The 13680-nt window shown below is 39.5% G+C and overlaps 2 protein-coding genes across 2 annotated transcripts in view; both read right to left on the bottom strand.

Moving 5' to 3' along the window:
- Positions 1 to 3194: 3194 nt before the first annotated feature.
- LOC145412846 (intraflagellar transport protein 27 homolog) lies at positions 3195 to 10096 on the bottom strand. The gene is made up of 6 exons (XM_080282645.1): positions 9927 to 10096; positions 8007 to 8086; positions 6678 to 6797; positions 5021 to 5104; positions 4081 to 4224; positions 3195 to 3545 (listed from the first exon to the last, which is right to left on the bottom strand). The coding sequence occupies exons 1-6, from the start codon at positions 9979 to 9981 to the stop codon at positions 3447 to 3449; spliced, it is 582 nt and encodes a 193-aa protein (XP_080138771.1). The 5' UTR covers positions 9982 to 10096; the 3' UTR covers positions 3195 to 3446.
- A 1706-nt stretch (positions 10097 to 11802) lies between these two features.
- The window catches only part of LOC145412857 (glutamate receptor ionotropic, delta-1-like), an 18435-nt gene continuing 16557 nt past the window's right edge, over positions 11803 to 13680 (bottom strand). The window contains exons 14-15 of the mRNA XM_080282657.1: positions 13082 to 13230; positions 11803 to 11830 (exon numbers count right to left, since the gene is read on the bottom strand). Coding sequence (XP_080138783.1) covers positions 11803 to 11830; positions 13082 to 13230 — 177 coding nt within the window. The remainder of the gene's footprint in view (positions 11831 to 13081; positions 13231 to 13680) is intronic.

Raw genomic sequence — 13680 nt, 5'->3', positions numbered from 1 at the left:
ATATAAGACCTCTGTGTGATGCTATAAAAGAGAGGACAGTGGCTGGCAGGCCAAAGAAAAACCTGCCGAATCCACCTTTCAGAAGGCAGTTAAGGATGTGTGCACAGGAAAATTAAGTGTTAGAGAAGCTGCAACACAGTACATCAGCAAAAGTACTCTCCATGCCCATGTATCTGGAATCCATGTAAGAAGCAGGAAGGGCAGCTGGCAATTAGTAGTGAGGAGGAGGAGAAGCTCCTTGTGAAGCACATCATTGTTTTGCCTGACTGGGGCTTCCCTCTCATATGGACCTCCGCTACCTCCTCAAGGCATACTTAGATGGGAGGGAAGTAACTGTTAAGCGATTCAAGGACAACCTTCCAGGGGTAGACTGGATGCGTTCTTTCCTACATTATCATAAAGGACATGCTCAAACTCCTAATGCCAGAAAATGTTAGGCCAAACTGCGCCAGAGTTTCTAAGGATCAGCTCTAGGCATATTGTGATCACCTGGAGAAGACACTTGAAGGTAGCCCCCAAAAGGAAGGAGGCAGCCAAAATGGGAACCTATCAATATAGGCACTTCACTGCAGTAATTAAAAGTGTCACACCATCAATCCATGTCAGGTTCTTAAAACATGCTGCTGGCACTACTATGTTTGTAAACCCAACTATTGATGACTGCAATGATACTGAAAAAGAGGACATCATTCAGATTCTACAGGAGTCTGCTATTGACTCTAAACTTTGAACGATGTTTGATGTTAATGTTAATGCATGGTCTTAGTTGCTACAATGTCCAAGTAATCAGTTCTTGCAAAGTTGCATTAAAGTTTTTGTATTCCAACCATGAGATTTATGTCCTATTTTTCCTTTCATGTACCCCCCTGAAGGCTTAGGATTTCAGCTGTGCTTTTTTTAAAAAGCCAAAGGGTGTCCAAAGTCCTACCATGGTGTCCAAAACCCACAGAAGAATTGCTGCTCTCACTGCTGATGAATAAATCAAGGACTGTTGAGGTCATACAAGAGGCATCCAAGTTCATATCATGCAGTGGTATGAACTCGGATCCTAATTCTTGTGCTGCGACAAGGAAATGGTTGTGAACTGAAACATTTACTTTGCATGCACTGAAAGTCCTCACATATAAGCTGGTGCTGACATACAACATTTCGCATTAGTGCCTTATATTGCAACTTGCCATGCAAAAAACTGTCAAAACTGCCCAAGTTCACACCACCTTACGGTACATTAAATGATTATTTGTTATTAAAGTTTTTATACAGTACTTCAGCAAATATCTGTGATACTTTATGGTGTTTTCTGATCCCAAATATGGTTTTTTAGGCCTCTGCACACTGCTGCAGTGTAGGTGGCAGTCAGCAACAACAAAATTACTCTTAATTCTTATAATCATACCCATTTAAAGGTTATTTCTTACTGAAGTAAATTGTATACAGGTAGGTCCCGTTATACGACCACTCGATATATGAGAAACCGATGATACGACCTGGGTAAATAAGGGACTATTTTCATTATACAATCTCGAAAATCCAATGATACGACATTCAGTCTGGGCGAGGTGGGAGGATTCTAACTCAGTCATCCCAACAAACGCAGTCACCGCCATTTTTTCTCAACCTCGGAGAGAAATAGCACGACTGCTTAGCTGTAGTGTTGCCAGACGTGCAATAATTATCGCAAAATGCAATATTTTGGCACACTTTGTGATGTGCGATAGCATGCATGCGATAATGTGATAACTTTCATAATTTCATAAGCTGAAAAATAAATCAGGGATTGCAAAATTAACAAGTCTACTGTACGACTAGTACAACAGTAGGATGTAGTAACTCTTACAATAACCAGTATTATAATCTGGTAGGTACTTAACAGTTAAACAAATTCAATAACATTAATTAATCACTCCACGTATAAATATATTAATGCCACAGTAATTACCGATTTCTGTGAATAAATGCCTATTTTTATGAGTGTGATAATTTTGATCAAAAAGTGATAATTTTAATGTGCCGGGTACGATAATATGGGTTTGGGAATCTGGCAACGCTGCTCACTCACCTCCAACACATTACCACCTATTGATGAGTGTTATGCTTATTTTATATGTTTAACTACTGTGCAGTCATGTTATTTGCATACTATTTGCTCTTTCAGGTTGCTTTCTCTACAGTTCAGTAATATAGGTATGTTTGTTGTGTTTGGTATATTTTAGCTTGAAAACTTCCCTTTGATGGGGTCCTTGAACCCAACCAATATTTTACCTTTAGTTACAGTACGTGTTTCGTTATACGAGAATTCATTATACAACCATGCCAAATGGAACCCAACTGCTCGTATCTTCGGGACCTCCCTGCACTGTGCTGTACAGTAGTACAGAATATATTTGTGTTGTTTTAAGCCAGTTTTAGGTTCTTGTGATGGTTTCTAAGGGCTTGTGATGGTTCCTAGGGCATTTTGGAGGGTGCATCAAAATTACGAAGAAATTCCAAATTCACGGGGGTCTGTGTCCCCTAACCCCCGCAAAATTGGGGGGTTGCTTGTACTAGGTAGCGTATTTGTGGATTTTTGTTGTTTATGCATTGTTTTCTTAGTGTCTTGCATAATACTGGATATTCCCATGTGTGTTTTAATGTCTTAATACAGCTAAAAGACTGGAGAATACTGCCACAATTAGAAAGGGTACTGTACATATAGGTTGGGTATGGGTAGTAGGTTGGGAATAGGTACAGTAGTGGATATTGCTCCACGTCCAAATTTCATCCGTACCTGAACATGCCTTCGGCTCTGCTGTGTCGGATAGTTAAGGGATTATTGTACTTTGAATTGTTCCCTATGTGTCAACAAGTGGGTTGGCAGAGGCTTAGTACCCCTCCCCATAAAACAACTAACTCAAAGACAAATGGCCATCCCGTACGAGATTGTGGCATCTGGCTATAGACAGATATATAATTTTCATTTCTGTCCCTGAAATAAAATCAGTGAAGGAACACATGATTATCAACACCAGTAAAATATCAGTTGCAGCTCTTGCTATTATACAGAACCTCTCTGACGGAAAAATCAACTGGATGTGGTAAACAGGACCCCAGATGTCTACCTAATTGACTCAGCAATATCATAAGCATAAGCATCTTTATTTTTTTTGGCAACATCATCATCATCATCATTCTAACCTTTTTTCCATAAACCACATTAAAACATCATCATCTTTACCTTTTTTTACCACCTAAGGATGGGGCATGGTAGGATCCAGAAAAAAAGGGAATGAAAAAGTACAAATGTAGGAAAACAATCAAGCATGGTCAGTGAAATAGCCCATACAATCATTCATGCCCCCAAATCCTGGCTCAAAGACCTAACCCTGTGCACTGGATATACTTTAAAACGCTGAATACACATGTATAGTATGATAAGGTGTTCAAACACTTAGGACATTGTTAAGGCTTCAAGTTAAGAGCTTGAATGACTGGGTTTTATCAGTGTACAACTTGAACCATTCATTGACGAGGAAGAAGAAAGGCTCATCAAGTCCTTTTTGCTCTTTCTGTGAAGAGAAATTAACACAATAAGGGTACAGCATTAGTTACTACTTATGAAGTGTAATAGTACTGTACAAATAAAATACAGATTAGTATCTAAGCTTTGTAAGAATACTGTTATACACCAAATTACAATATTTTTTTTTTAAATTACAATACAGTATTAAATACTCTAAATAATACAGGCCACTAAAAATCTACCCTACTGCACTTGGAATAATAGCCTACAATTTTGAGGAGTGAAGTAAGATGAAAGACTGAGTACCAAACAGGAGTTAGATAAGCATTAGTTTTAATACAAGTTTCCTGGCAACTGTTTTGAAGTTCAGGCAAGCAAGGTAGGAGGATTACTGCCAAACAGGTGTTAGGTATCTACTAGTTTTCGTTTTGTAACAACTTACCTGATAATTGTATGTTGGAAGTTAGGCATGCAAGCTATGAATTGTAAAAACCGAAGACTCTTGAATTAATTAAGCTATGAAAGGAAAGGACAATAAGTATGGGCAAGAGTACACTAGTAATGCAAATTCCTTTACTTACTGCTGATCCTTCGAAATATATAAGTCCCAGCTTCTGCGCCAGGTCTCGTCCAGCCTTTGGGCTAATGATCCTTCTATTGGTGAGATCAGTCTTGTTGGCAAACAGCACACCCCTCACACCTTCACCTTTTGCCTGGGCCTTCACCTGGAAACCAGCAACCAGTACTGCAGAAACTTACACCAAGGATCATGTTTGCATGGAGTTAGGAGGCTTACCAGCACCTCTTCCTTAGTAGTTCATTTCTGTCTGTGTCACATCAGTATCATCTTCGATGTTACCAAAGTAAATTATGCTGATAATAAATATATATAAATAACATACAAGAAATGAGATATTAAAAAGATGTAAAACAAAATATAAAAATATAAAAATCATACAAGAGAATACTAAAGTGTAGTAAACAAAATACGTCACAAAGGAAAAGATGTAAGAAACCCCCTAAACTGACAAGAGTACAGACCTAAATACATCTGCAGCTCAGACTGAATTAGGATAGCTTCCTGAGCTGATCTGTTTGCATCACAGTTAAAATGAACAGGAAACATGGTAAACTATACTGGAGAGATGTGGGGCTCACTTAGGATTCCATGATAACTTTAAATAATGCTTATGTTAATAACTCATTTGCTTTTAAAATAACTGGTAAAAGTGAGTGAGGAAATGGAAACAGAGGAGTGAAGGGTTTTGCTCATTAAAAAAAAAAAACAATGACTAAGTTATACTCTGAAGTTGGGTTCAGGGCAGTGAAATGGTGGGGAATAGGGCAACATGGAGGCAATTTGAGTGTGGCCAACCCTTAAGGGATTAAGGCATCTTGGAAAAGATACAGTTCAGTTATTCAGCTAAATTGCCAGTACCAGTACTGTACAAAGCCATGAATAAAATTTATAGTCTCATCCCATCTTTTCCAAATTTTTTATAGAGATACTTGGTAACTTACCATATCATAAAAAGTTGTCACCAAATTAAAGGAGTTTTCTGAGGTTACATCATATACCAAGATCACAAGGGATGGATGGCTGCTCTGGAAATAAAGAAGAATGTTATTTTATTAACATAAATCTTTCTTTTTTGGCAAACTTATCTATATACAAAAACCCAATTACAGTATGTTCTTTGTCCATCCACCACATGTCTTTTTAACTCCTTTAGGCTGTTATCATTTATGTTTTCATTTCTATGCTGATGATCTCACTCAACTCTGGACAGATTCTTCACACTGGATCTATCTATCTATCTATCTATAGCCCGACGCCCTAATCCCGCAAACGGTGGCCGCAGACAAAACGCCTCCAAGTCACTCTGTCACCCACCATTTGACTCCCCTCCCCCCAACTCACCCCCCCCTCCCTCATATACCTCTCAACTCCATCCCTCCACCTCATCCTCGGTCTACCCCTCCCTCTCCCCCCCTCCACCTCACCTACATACACCCTCTTAGTCAGTCTTTCATTCTCCATCCTCTCCATATGTCCAAACCACCTCAGTGTATTTCTCCTAATCTTTTCAACCACATCCACATCTACCCCACAACGTTCCTTCACTTCTTCATTCGTCAACCTGTCCCTCCATGTCACTCCACATGCTCCTCTCAAGTAACTCATTTCCACTGCTCTCACTCTTGACTTGTTCCCCTCTTGCAAGGTCCACGCCTTGCTTCCATACGTCAGGGTAGGGATCACAATACCATCCTGCAGTGACTTCTTAACTTCCATACTCACCTCCCTATTTCTCATCACTGCTTTCAGTGTGCCAACAACCTTCCTTCCCTGCTGTACCCTTTCACGTACTTCATCCCCCAAAGTTCCATCCTTACTCATCACACTACCCAAGTACTTGAATGCACTCACATTCTCCATATCCTCACCATCCAACCTCACTGCACACTCTGTGACTTCAATCCTCTCAAACACCATAACTTTACTTTTGTTTACATTAACTTTCAGCTTCCTCCTCCTACACACTGTCCCAAATTCATTCACCAAACCTTGCAACTCCCATTCATCTTCACTCAACAATACTGTATCATCAGCAAACAGCAACACCGGAAGCTTCCAAATCTCACCCTCATTCATTAGGGCCACCCCCACATCCACTGCCCTACCTTGTACCTCCTTAACGACCCCATCCATATACTGTATATATTAAACAGCCATGGAGACATTACACACCCCTGTTTCAGTCCCACACTGAGATCAAAGAACTCACTCAGCTCACCATCCACTCGCACCGTAGCCCTAGCTCCCTCGTACATACTCTTCACAGCACTCAACAATTTCCCCTCCACTCCATATATTCTTAATACCTTCCACATACCTTTCCTATCTATTCTGTCATAAGCTTTCTCCAAGTCCATGAAGGCAGCGTACACTTTCCTTCCCTTCTCTAGATACTTCTCCACTAAACATCTTAGAACAAATATCTGATCTACACACCCTTTTCCCTTCCTAAATCCCCCTTGTTCTTCTCCAACTAGCTCCTCTGTCATATGCCTAACCCTATCAATGAGTATTCTACCATATATTTTACCAGTCACACTAAGAAGGCAAATACCCCTATGATTTTGATTTTGATAATAAGGAGCTGTATATACTAACCATTTTTGTGACCATGCCTCGATAGAAGTCCTTCCCCGAGCAGTCATAAAGGTAGAGCTCCACACTGGACTGAGTGTCTGGCACGCTGATCAGCTTTGTTATTATGTCAACCCCCTGGGTCTGTCCACCAGCATAAGACAATAAAACTCATCATCATCATCATCCTAACCCTATAATACAACTCAACATTATTCATCATTATTAACATCATTCCAACCCTGTTCCCACTAATACACAGGGTAGGGCAGGGGCTAAAAACAATGAAAGAGAAAGTATAAAAGTACAGACTGACCAATGAAATGGGCCACATAAATCATTAATATTAGTTCGGTACCCTCTTTCACACTCATACCACGGGTGGGATAGTTTCAGAAACTGGAAAACAGAAAAGCTGGGGAATTATCAATCACAGTATGGTAATCACTTGCCAGTCAAATGGGTCACACATGCATTCACTCACATTAAAGCCTGGTTAATTCTTGGCTTCATCTCATACACAAGAGACTGTAAAGCCATTCCGGTGACTGCCAAGTTAAGAAATGAGTTCAAGCTGTAGTACATTATTACTTAACATATACAGGTATGGTACTAAAAAAAAAAGTACAGTAAAACGATATAACGGACTTCAATATATGGGAATTCGCTTTTATCGGACAAGAGGAACTGAACAGACTAACTTCTTATATATTGGAGAAAGTCCAATAAAGCCAGAGGCGGTCCGGACTGCCTGACCACTGCAGCTTTGTTTACCACAATAAAGTAAATAAAATACATGTTCATCAGTGTACAGTACAGGATTATTATATATATCATACCATTTGATTACTGCAGTGAATATATAATACAGTACAGTACTGCAATGACAGTGAAAACAGTTTAAAAACTGTTGGTGCGATCCTGACTAATGTCTGAGATACCAGAAAAAGTGCGGTTTAGTAGGGGGAAGTCTGGATGCTGCTTTTATCACAAATTTGCTTTTTTGGGTATGGCTTGGGCCCCAGCTAGTCTGTTATAATGAGGTTCTACTGTAATAATAATGATAAATTAATAATAATAATTTTGAAGAGGTTCATAATCTTCACTGACATCTTGAGAGTCAGGGGTCTATTTGAGTATATTCTCATTTAGGATTTTTTTTTTTTTTTAATTAGTACTGTAATTTCATACTAATATTAAATGAAGTGTATGCCATTCTATGAACCAAACTGTACAGTAGGTCATACAATGTGAGCCATGACATTTCAAATATGGCAGGTAGTTTAGCCATACCTAAGTACTTATAGTCTCCCACACTTGAAGTTATGCTGCAAGTGATGATAAAATGCTTACCATGTTGTAATTTTTTTGGAATAGATTTGTGTCTGACATGAAGGTCTGCAGCATTGAGGATTTGCCCACGGTGCTATCACCTGGAAAATAAATAAGCAAATATATATATATATATATATAAGTGGTAGGTGGTGGCGACCATCATCCACTCACTTGATGTAGTGCTGCCTACTTCTTCCTTAGCCTTTATCAATTTTTTTCTGTGCTTGCCCTCCTCTCTTCCTATTTCTCCCATCTTTCCTATCACTACTTATTGCTTTTCTTTCTGTTACAGGTGGCTTTACATTGAGTGACAAGTCAAATGGTTTCCTGTAAGCCAAGAAACCATTGACAACGCTGGGTGGTAACCATATAACCAAACAATACGTGCTCCCTATGTGTCAAGTGGGTTGGTGGAGGGTTAGTGCCCCTTCCTGTAAAACAAATAACTCAGAGTCAAATGGCCACCCCGTATGGGATTATGGCGTCTGGCAACAGATAGATAGATAGTATATATATACAGTATCCTCGAGTCCAGTACGTGTTTGTCCAGTACTATTCTCGTCCAGTACAGTCGGCAAAAAAATAAAATACTGTAATTCATTACTGTAGTATGGATTTCTTGGGCTAGTACGGATCGCCCATGCAAAGTGGGCCAAATCCAAAGAGTTCTTCTTTAGTACTGATGTTCTGTGTCCAGTACTATTACCCACACAGGCGCGGGAAGATTGCAAACACCAAGGAATGTTTCTCTAGTACTGCCACGCCAGTCTAGTATGCCTTCCTCGTGATTCGTGTTGTGTGCCAGTCACATTGTAGTATTGCACTTCCCCTTGATGATGAAAACAACGATGTCAGTGTGTGACTAAGAGGGATTTATGAGGGTAGTTGAGGCAGAGAGGCCTCCTCAGGATCCTGAAGAGCCTCCTTCAGGGGATCAGTAGAACCTCCTTGAGCCTTGGATACCCCTCCCCCTTTGCCCCCCAAGCCCATCACCACTCACCTTAAAGGTTGGTAAAATCTTAGTTGTGTCAAAATGCAGTTAAGTTGAATTCAGGGGGGATTTTTTCAAGGCCTGTCTGACATTATTCATTTTTCACATAAGGTCTGCTGTTTGTCCAGCATGGATTTAGTCCAGTACGGCAGTACTGTCTGACAATACTGTAATACCATACTGGACACGAGGGTACTTATATAAATGTACATACTGTATATATACATGTCAAGTGGGGTTGGTGGAGGATTAGTGCCCCTCCCTGTAAAACAATTAACTCTAAGCCATTGGTCACCCCGTCTGGGATACATGGCGTCTGGCAATGAATGAATGAAAAAATATATATATATATATATATATATATATATATATATATATATATATATATATGCCAAAAAACTATTACAGTACCGGTATATATTTTCCATATTACAGCTCTAAGATTTTTAAAAACTACCATGGGGTTGTCTATATCCTTGAACACAAATAGTATTACACTTAACATTATGAACAAAGGTTAGTGTTTCCCTTCGTTTACCCGGTACTCTAAAGCTCAGCATTATTATGCACTCCTCATTAAAAGTAATTTCATTACTAATTTGCTGATCAAATAACAGTTACAGTATTTATGCTTAACTGTTCCTCACGATTCAACACAGTTGCTTTCAATGCTAAATGGGAAGGAATGCCAACTACTGCTAGGAAAAACACCTTATGAGAATAAGCCTCTGTAGGTACTGTACAGCACTGGGTCTCCTAAGCTCTATCTAGCACTACAGCTGGAAGCGGATAATAGGAGCCTGAGATATTTGTTAAGGTGGTATTAATCTTCATGCAAAGAAAAGCACAGCTAAACTAGTACCTTCTTGGCCACCAGTAAAAATCTGTAAGAACATATGAAATTTACAGAGGTTACATTGTTACTGAACGGCCGCACTCCTACTTACCTAAAACGAGGCACTTAGCTCGTATAATGTTATTCATCTTCTGTCTTCTGCCCATACAATCTGAAAGTCATTTAATAATCTCTACACTCGTTCTGGTGACAGATTAATTTAGCTTTGTTGCTGTGAAATTCCAAAATATACAGTACAGCACTGGACACTTCGAGAAATGAATCTAGTGCACTGCTCTGTTTATTTATGGTTGCTAAGCGACGGGACAGGATACGCAGGAGAAGCGCACGGGACTGACCGTACCATTTTTTATTCAGGAGGTTGCCTTAGCCATCACATTCTTACCCAAGAACAAGAGCTAGTTTCAGCATCATTTCTTTAAAGTTCTTAAGGCATCTTCCCTTTCTTGACTTTCTCAGCGAGTTGACAAAGCACTTTGAGCATGAAGTCGACATCGAACCCTCACCTGGGAAGTATTCTCACCTATCCTGGTTATTGCCCTATCATTCTTCAATCCAATTTAGGGAAAGTACTGGGAATTTTTTCTCTCCTGTGTCTTCATTCATTGCTTAAATCTGATTTCTGAAGATCGAAAATGGATTCTGTCCATTTACCTCACTTGTTAATTGATAGAGAGGTTTAATTCCAAAGGAACCACAAATTAAGAGTACGCTGAATCTGAAGGTTTTGAGCTGTGAGAAAGATTAACAACTATCCTCATTACAAAGAAAAACAAAGATAAGTAATAGTTATACAGCTACCCATGCCAAAGGCAATGATACTTCTATTAAGGCTTGCAGCCTTGTTAAAGTCTTATTCAGTTGTTGATATAGATACCTGTAAATGCAAAAATATATCTGATTAGCTCAGATAATACTGGTTAACATTAGTAGCCTACGAACTTTGGCTACGTTGGGACATGGCTTTGCACAGTACTGTAGATTTCATAACGCCGCATCCTTAGCTACCGGTACTTGACTCGCATATTTCACCTTAACACTCTCTTGTATGTAATTTCTTTCTTTTCTACTTCAGCCTAGTTTGCATCGGTAACATGCGAGGGGTTTTTAATTCTCGGGCTCCTATGACACTGCTGAACAAGAGCATCTGGCGTCAACAGGAATCACTCTGCAATGTGGCTGGAACAGAATACTTGAACTGTCCTGGCCATGAATTTTTAAAACGGTGTTCTTGTTTGACGTATGCTTTATTTTATCGATGATTCAACGTAAAGATGCATTATTACTATTTTTATACTACTACAGTATTACTGCTAGTACTGCTGCTGCTGCTGCTATCATTATCATCATAATCATCATCATCATCACCACCATCACCATCACCATCACCACCATCCTCATTCGGCGTAAATATACTCAGGAGAATAATACATCTTAAACATGGTAAGTCCACTGGCATATATTTACTATTAATAGAGTGTGTAGATTATCGGCTACTTTTATTGTGCATATTCTACAGCTCTAGAGTTTAAGTTCTACAATTAAACTTAGCTGACGGTTTTTTAGTAATTACTTACACCGTCGTTTGTGTGTGATAAGTGGGTGTTCTGTGTGTGTGTGTGTGTGTGTGTGTGTGTGTGTGTGTGTGTGTGTGTGTGTGTGTGTGTGTAATGGACTCTTTGCTGTGATTACAGTATAAACTACTGGTGTGTGTGTGTGTGTGTGTGTGTGTGTGTGTGTGTGTGTGTGTGTGTAATGGACTCTTTGCTGTGATTACAGTATAAACTACTGGACAGGCAAAATACCCAAAGTGTCATCTACTTCCCAACTACCAGACTCTACAGTACAGATAAAATAAAATCAGTTTATACATTTTTTTTTTTCCTTCTTTTTTCCTTCCTTGTTTTCCGAGTGGCCATTTCTCAGACCCACACACGTACTCCTGCAGCTTGCCAATCAGATGCGTCTCACTGGAAATTGATGGGTCTTAACACTCTGAAAAAATGAAAAAGATACCGTGAAAGTATTGAAAAAAAGGTGAAAAATGTCTGAAAAGAATGACAGATAGGGTAGTCAGAATGATAGATTTGGAAGGCTGAAGGACAGACAGGGTAGGTAAAATGGTGGATGAGGTAAGCAGAATGATAGATTGGGTAGGCAGAATGATACACAGAGTTGGTAGGTAGCCAGAATGATAGGTAAGGTTGGAAGGATGATAGACAAGATTGGTAGAATGGATAGATAAGGCAGACAGAATGATAATTAGGATAAGCGGAAGGACAGACAGGATAGGTAGAAAGACAGATAAGTGGTATGGGCGTTGGGGTCGGTAATGCTGATCTACTAAGAAAGACGGGGTGTGAGAATAAATGTAAGAGCCGGTAAGAATGATGAAACGTTAGGGTGAAAAGGTATAATGAGTAAATGCTCAGTCAGTTAAGAATGACAAGAGTATTAGAATATAATATTATTCATCAAGCATGGTGAAGTATGGGTTATAAAACAAACAGTAAAGTACCTGAATAAGTAAAATGACAATGAAAAAACAATATGTGGCTTCTGCAGGAATGCCTAAACAAGAGTAATCTGCTGATCCACTTAAAGCCATACGAGTAAAATCTATCAACTACTGTCTACTGCCAGACGCCATAATCCCGTAAGGGGTGGCCATTTGACAGTTAGTTGTTTTACGGGGAGGGGCACTAACCCTCCACCAACCCACTTGCTGACACGTAGGGAGTACGTATGGTTTGGTTATATGGTTACCACCCAGCGCTGTCAGTGGTTTCTCGGCTTACAGGAAACCATTTGGCTTGTCACTCAATGTAAAGCCACCTGTAAAGGAAAGAAAAGCAATAAGAAGCGATAGGAAAGATGGGAGAAATAGGAAGAGAGGAGGACAGGCACAGAAAAAGAATGATAAAGGCTCAGCAAGAATGCTGATAGATAAATGTTGGTTATAGTTACTGTACACGCGTATCTTGTAACATCATCAGCGCTGTCTTCTTCTTCTTCCTCTTCTTCTTCTTCTTCCTCCTCCTCCTCCTCATCATCATCATCATCATCATTATCATCATCATCCTAACCCAAATTTCCTACTTACAAATGAGGGTGAGAAGGCGCCAACTGATAATAAATACAAGTACACAACCATGAAAGTGATAAATATTTCGCTTTCTCATGTCAATATATATATATATATATATATATATATATATATATATATATATATATAAAGTAACTAACCTCTGAGAGGACGCGTTAACCTTTGCCCCCTGTGACTGCACTTGGCCCTGCACCCCGTCTGCTCTCACCCTCCACCGTCTCACCACCACCTCCCCACACAACACCACACTCGCTATACTGAATCCCAGGCCAAGGATGAAGAAAGCTGCCTGCAAGAACGTCCATTATACTTTTAGAATATACAGTACTGTATATACAGTTTTGCGTTTTCATATATACTTTTTTTTTTAAGTGAACATTAAATATTTGCGAACTATTTCTGTTCCCCAGGTGTCAAGAAGTGGATTGGTGGAGGGATGGTGCCCCTTTCCGTAAAACAACAAACTCAAAGACAAACTGCCACCCCATCCAGGAATATGGCATCAGGCTATAGAGAGATAGATGGTATTAGTTCTCTTATCATTTCAGCGCCATACCAGCGCTGTTACACCACCTATAAATTTATCTGGTGGGTAATGAATAGGCGTGGGAAAATCGCAAAACACAGCTACAACAGAAAACCTCACCAGCAAGTAAGGTAATCTGTTATTTGAAGAGATGTTTTTGTCGTCGCAAACTGAATGTCACTGTTCTTAGCCACTGCTTGTTTGTGACACTAT

Source organism: Coenobita brevimanus, chromosome 94, assembly GCF_032717465.1.
Source record: "Coenobita brevimanus isolate Jiangsu-jjx chromosome 94, ASM3271746v2, whole genome shotgun sequence".
Classification (NCBI taxonomy): Eukaryota; Metazoa; Arthropoda; class Malacostraca; order Decapoda; family Coenobitidae; genus Coenobita; species Coenobita brevimanus.
Note: the sequence above shows the minus strand (reverse complement) of the source record. Positions and strands in the feature narration are given on the sequence as shown.

Excerpts from the sequence above, each read along its gene's own strand:
- LOC145412846 (XM_080282645.1), bottom strand. The coding sequence starts at position 9,981 with ATGGGCAGAAGACAGAAGATGAATAACATTATACGAGCTAAGTGCCTC. Across the intron at positions 8,087-9,926 it reads AGCTAAGTGCCTCGTTTTAG|GTGATAGCACCGTGGGCAAA; the intron begins GTAAGTAGGAGT and ends TTTATTTTCCAG. Across the intron at positions 4,225-5,020 it reads TGACAACTTTTTATGATATG|GTGAAGGCCCAGGCAAAAGG; the intron begins GTAAGTTACCAA and ends GCTGGTTTCCAG.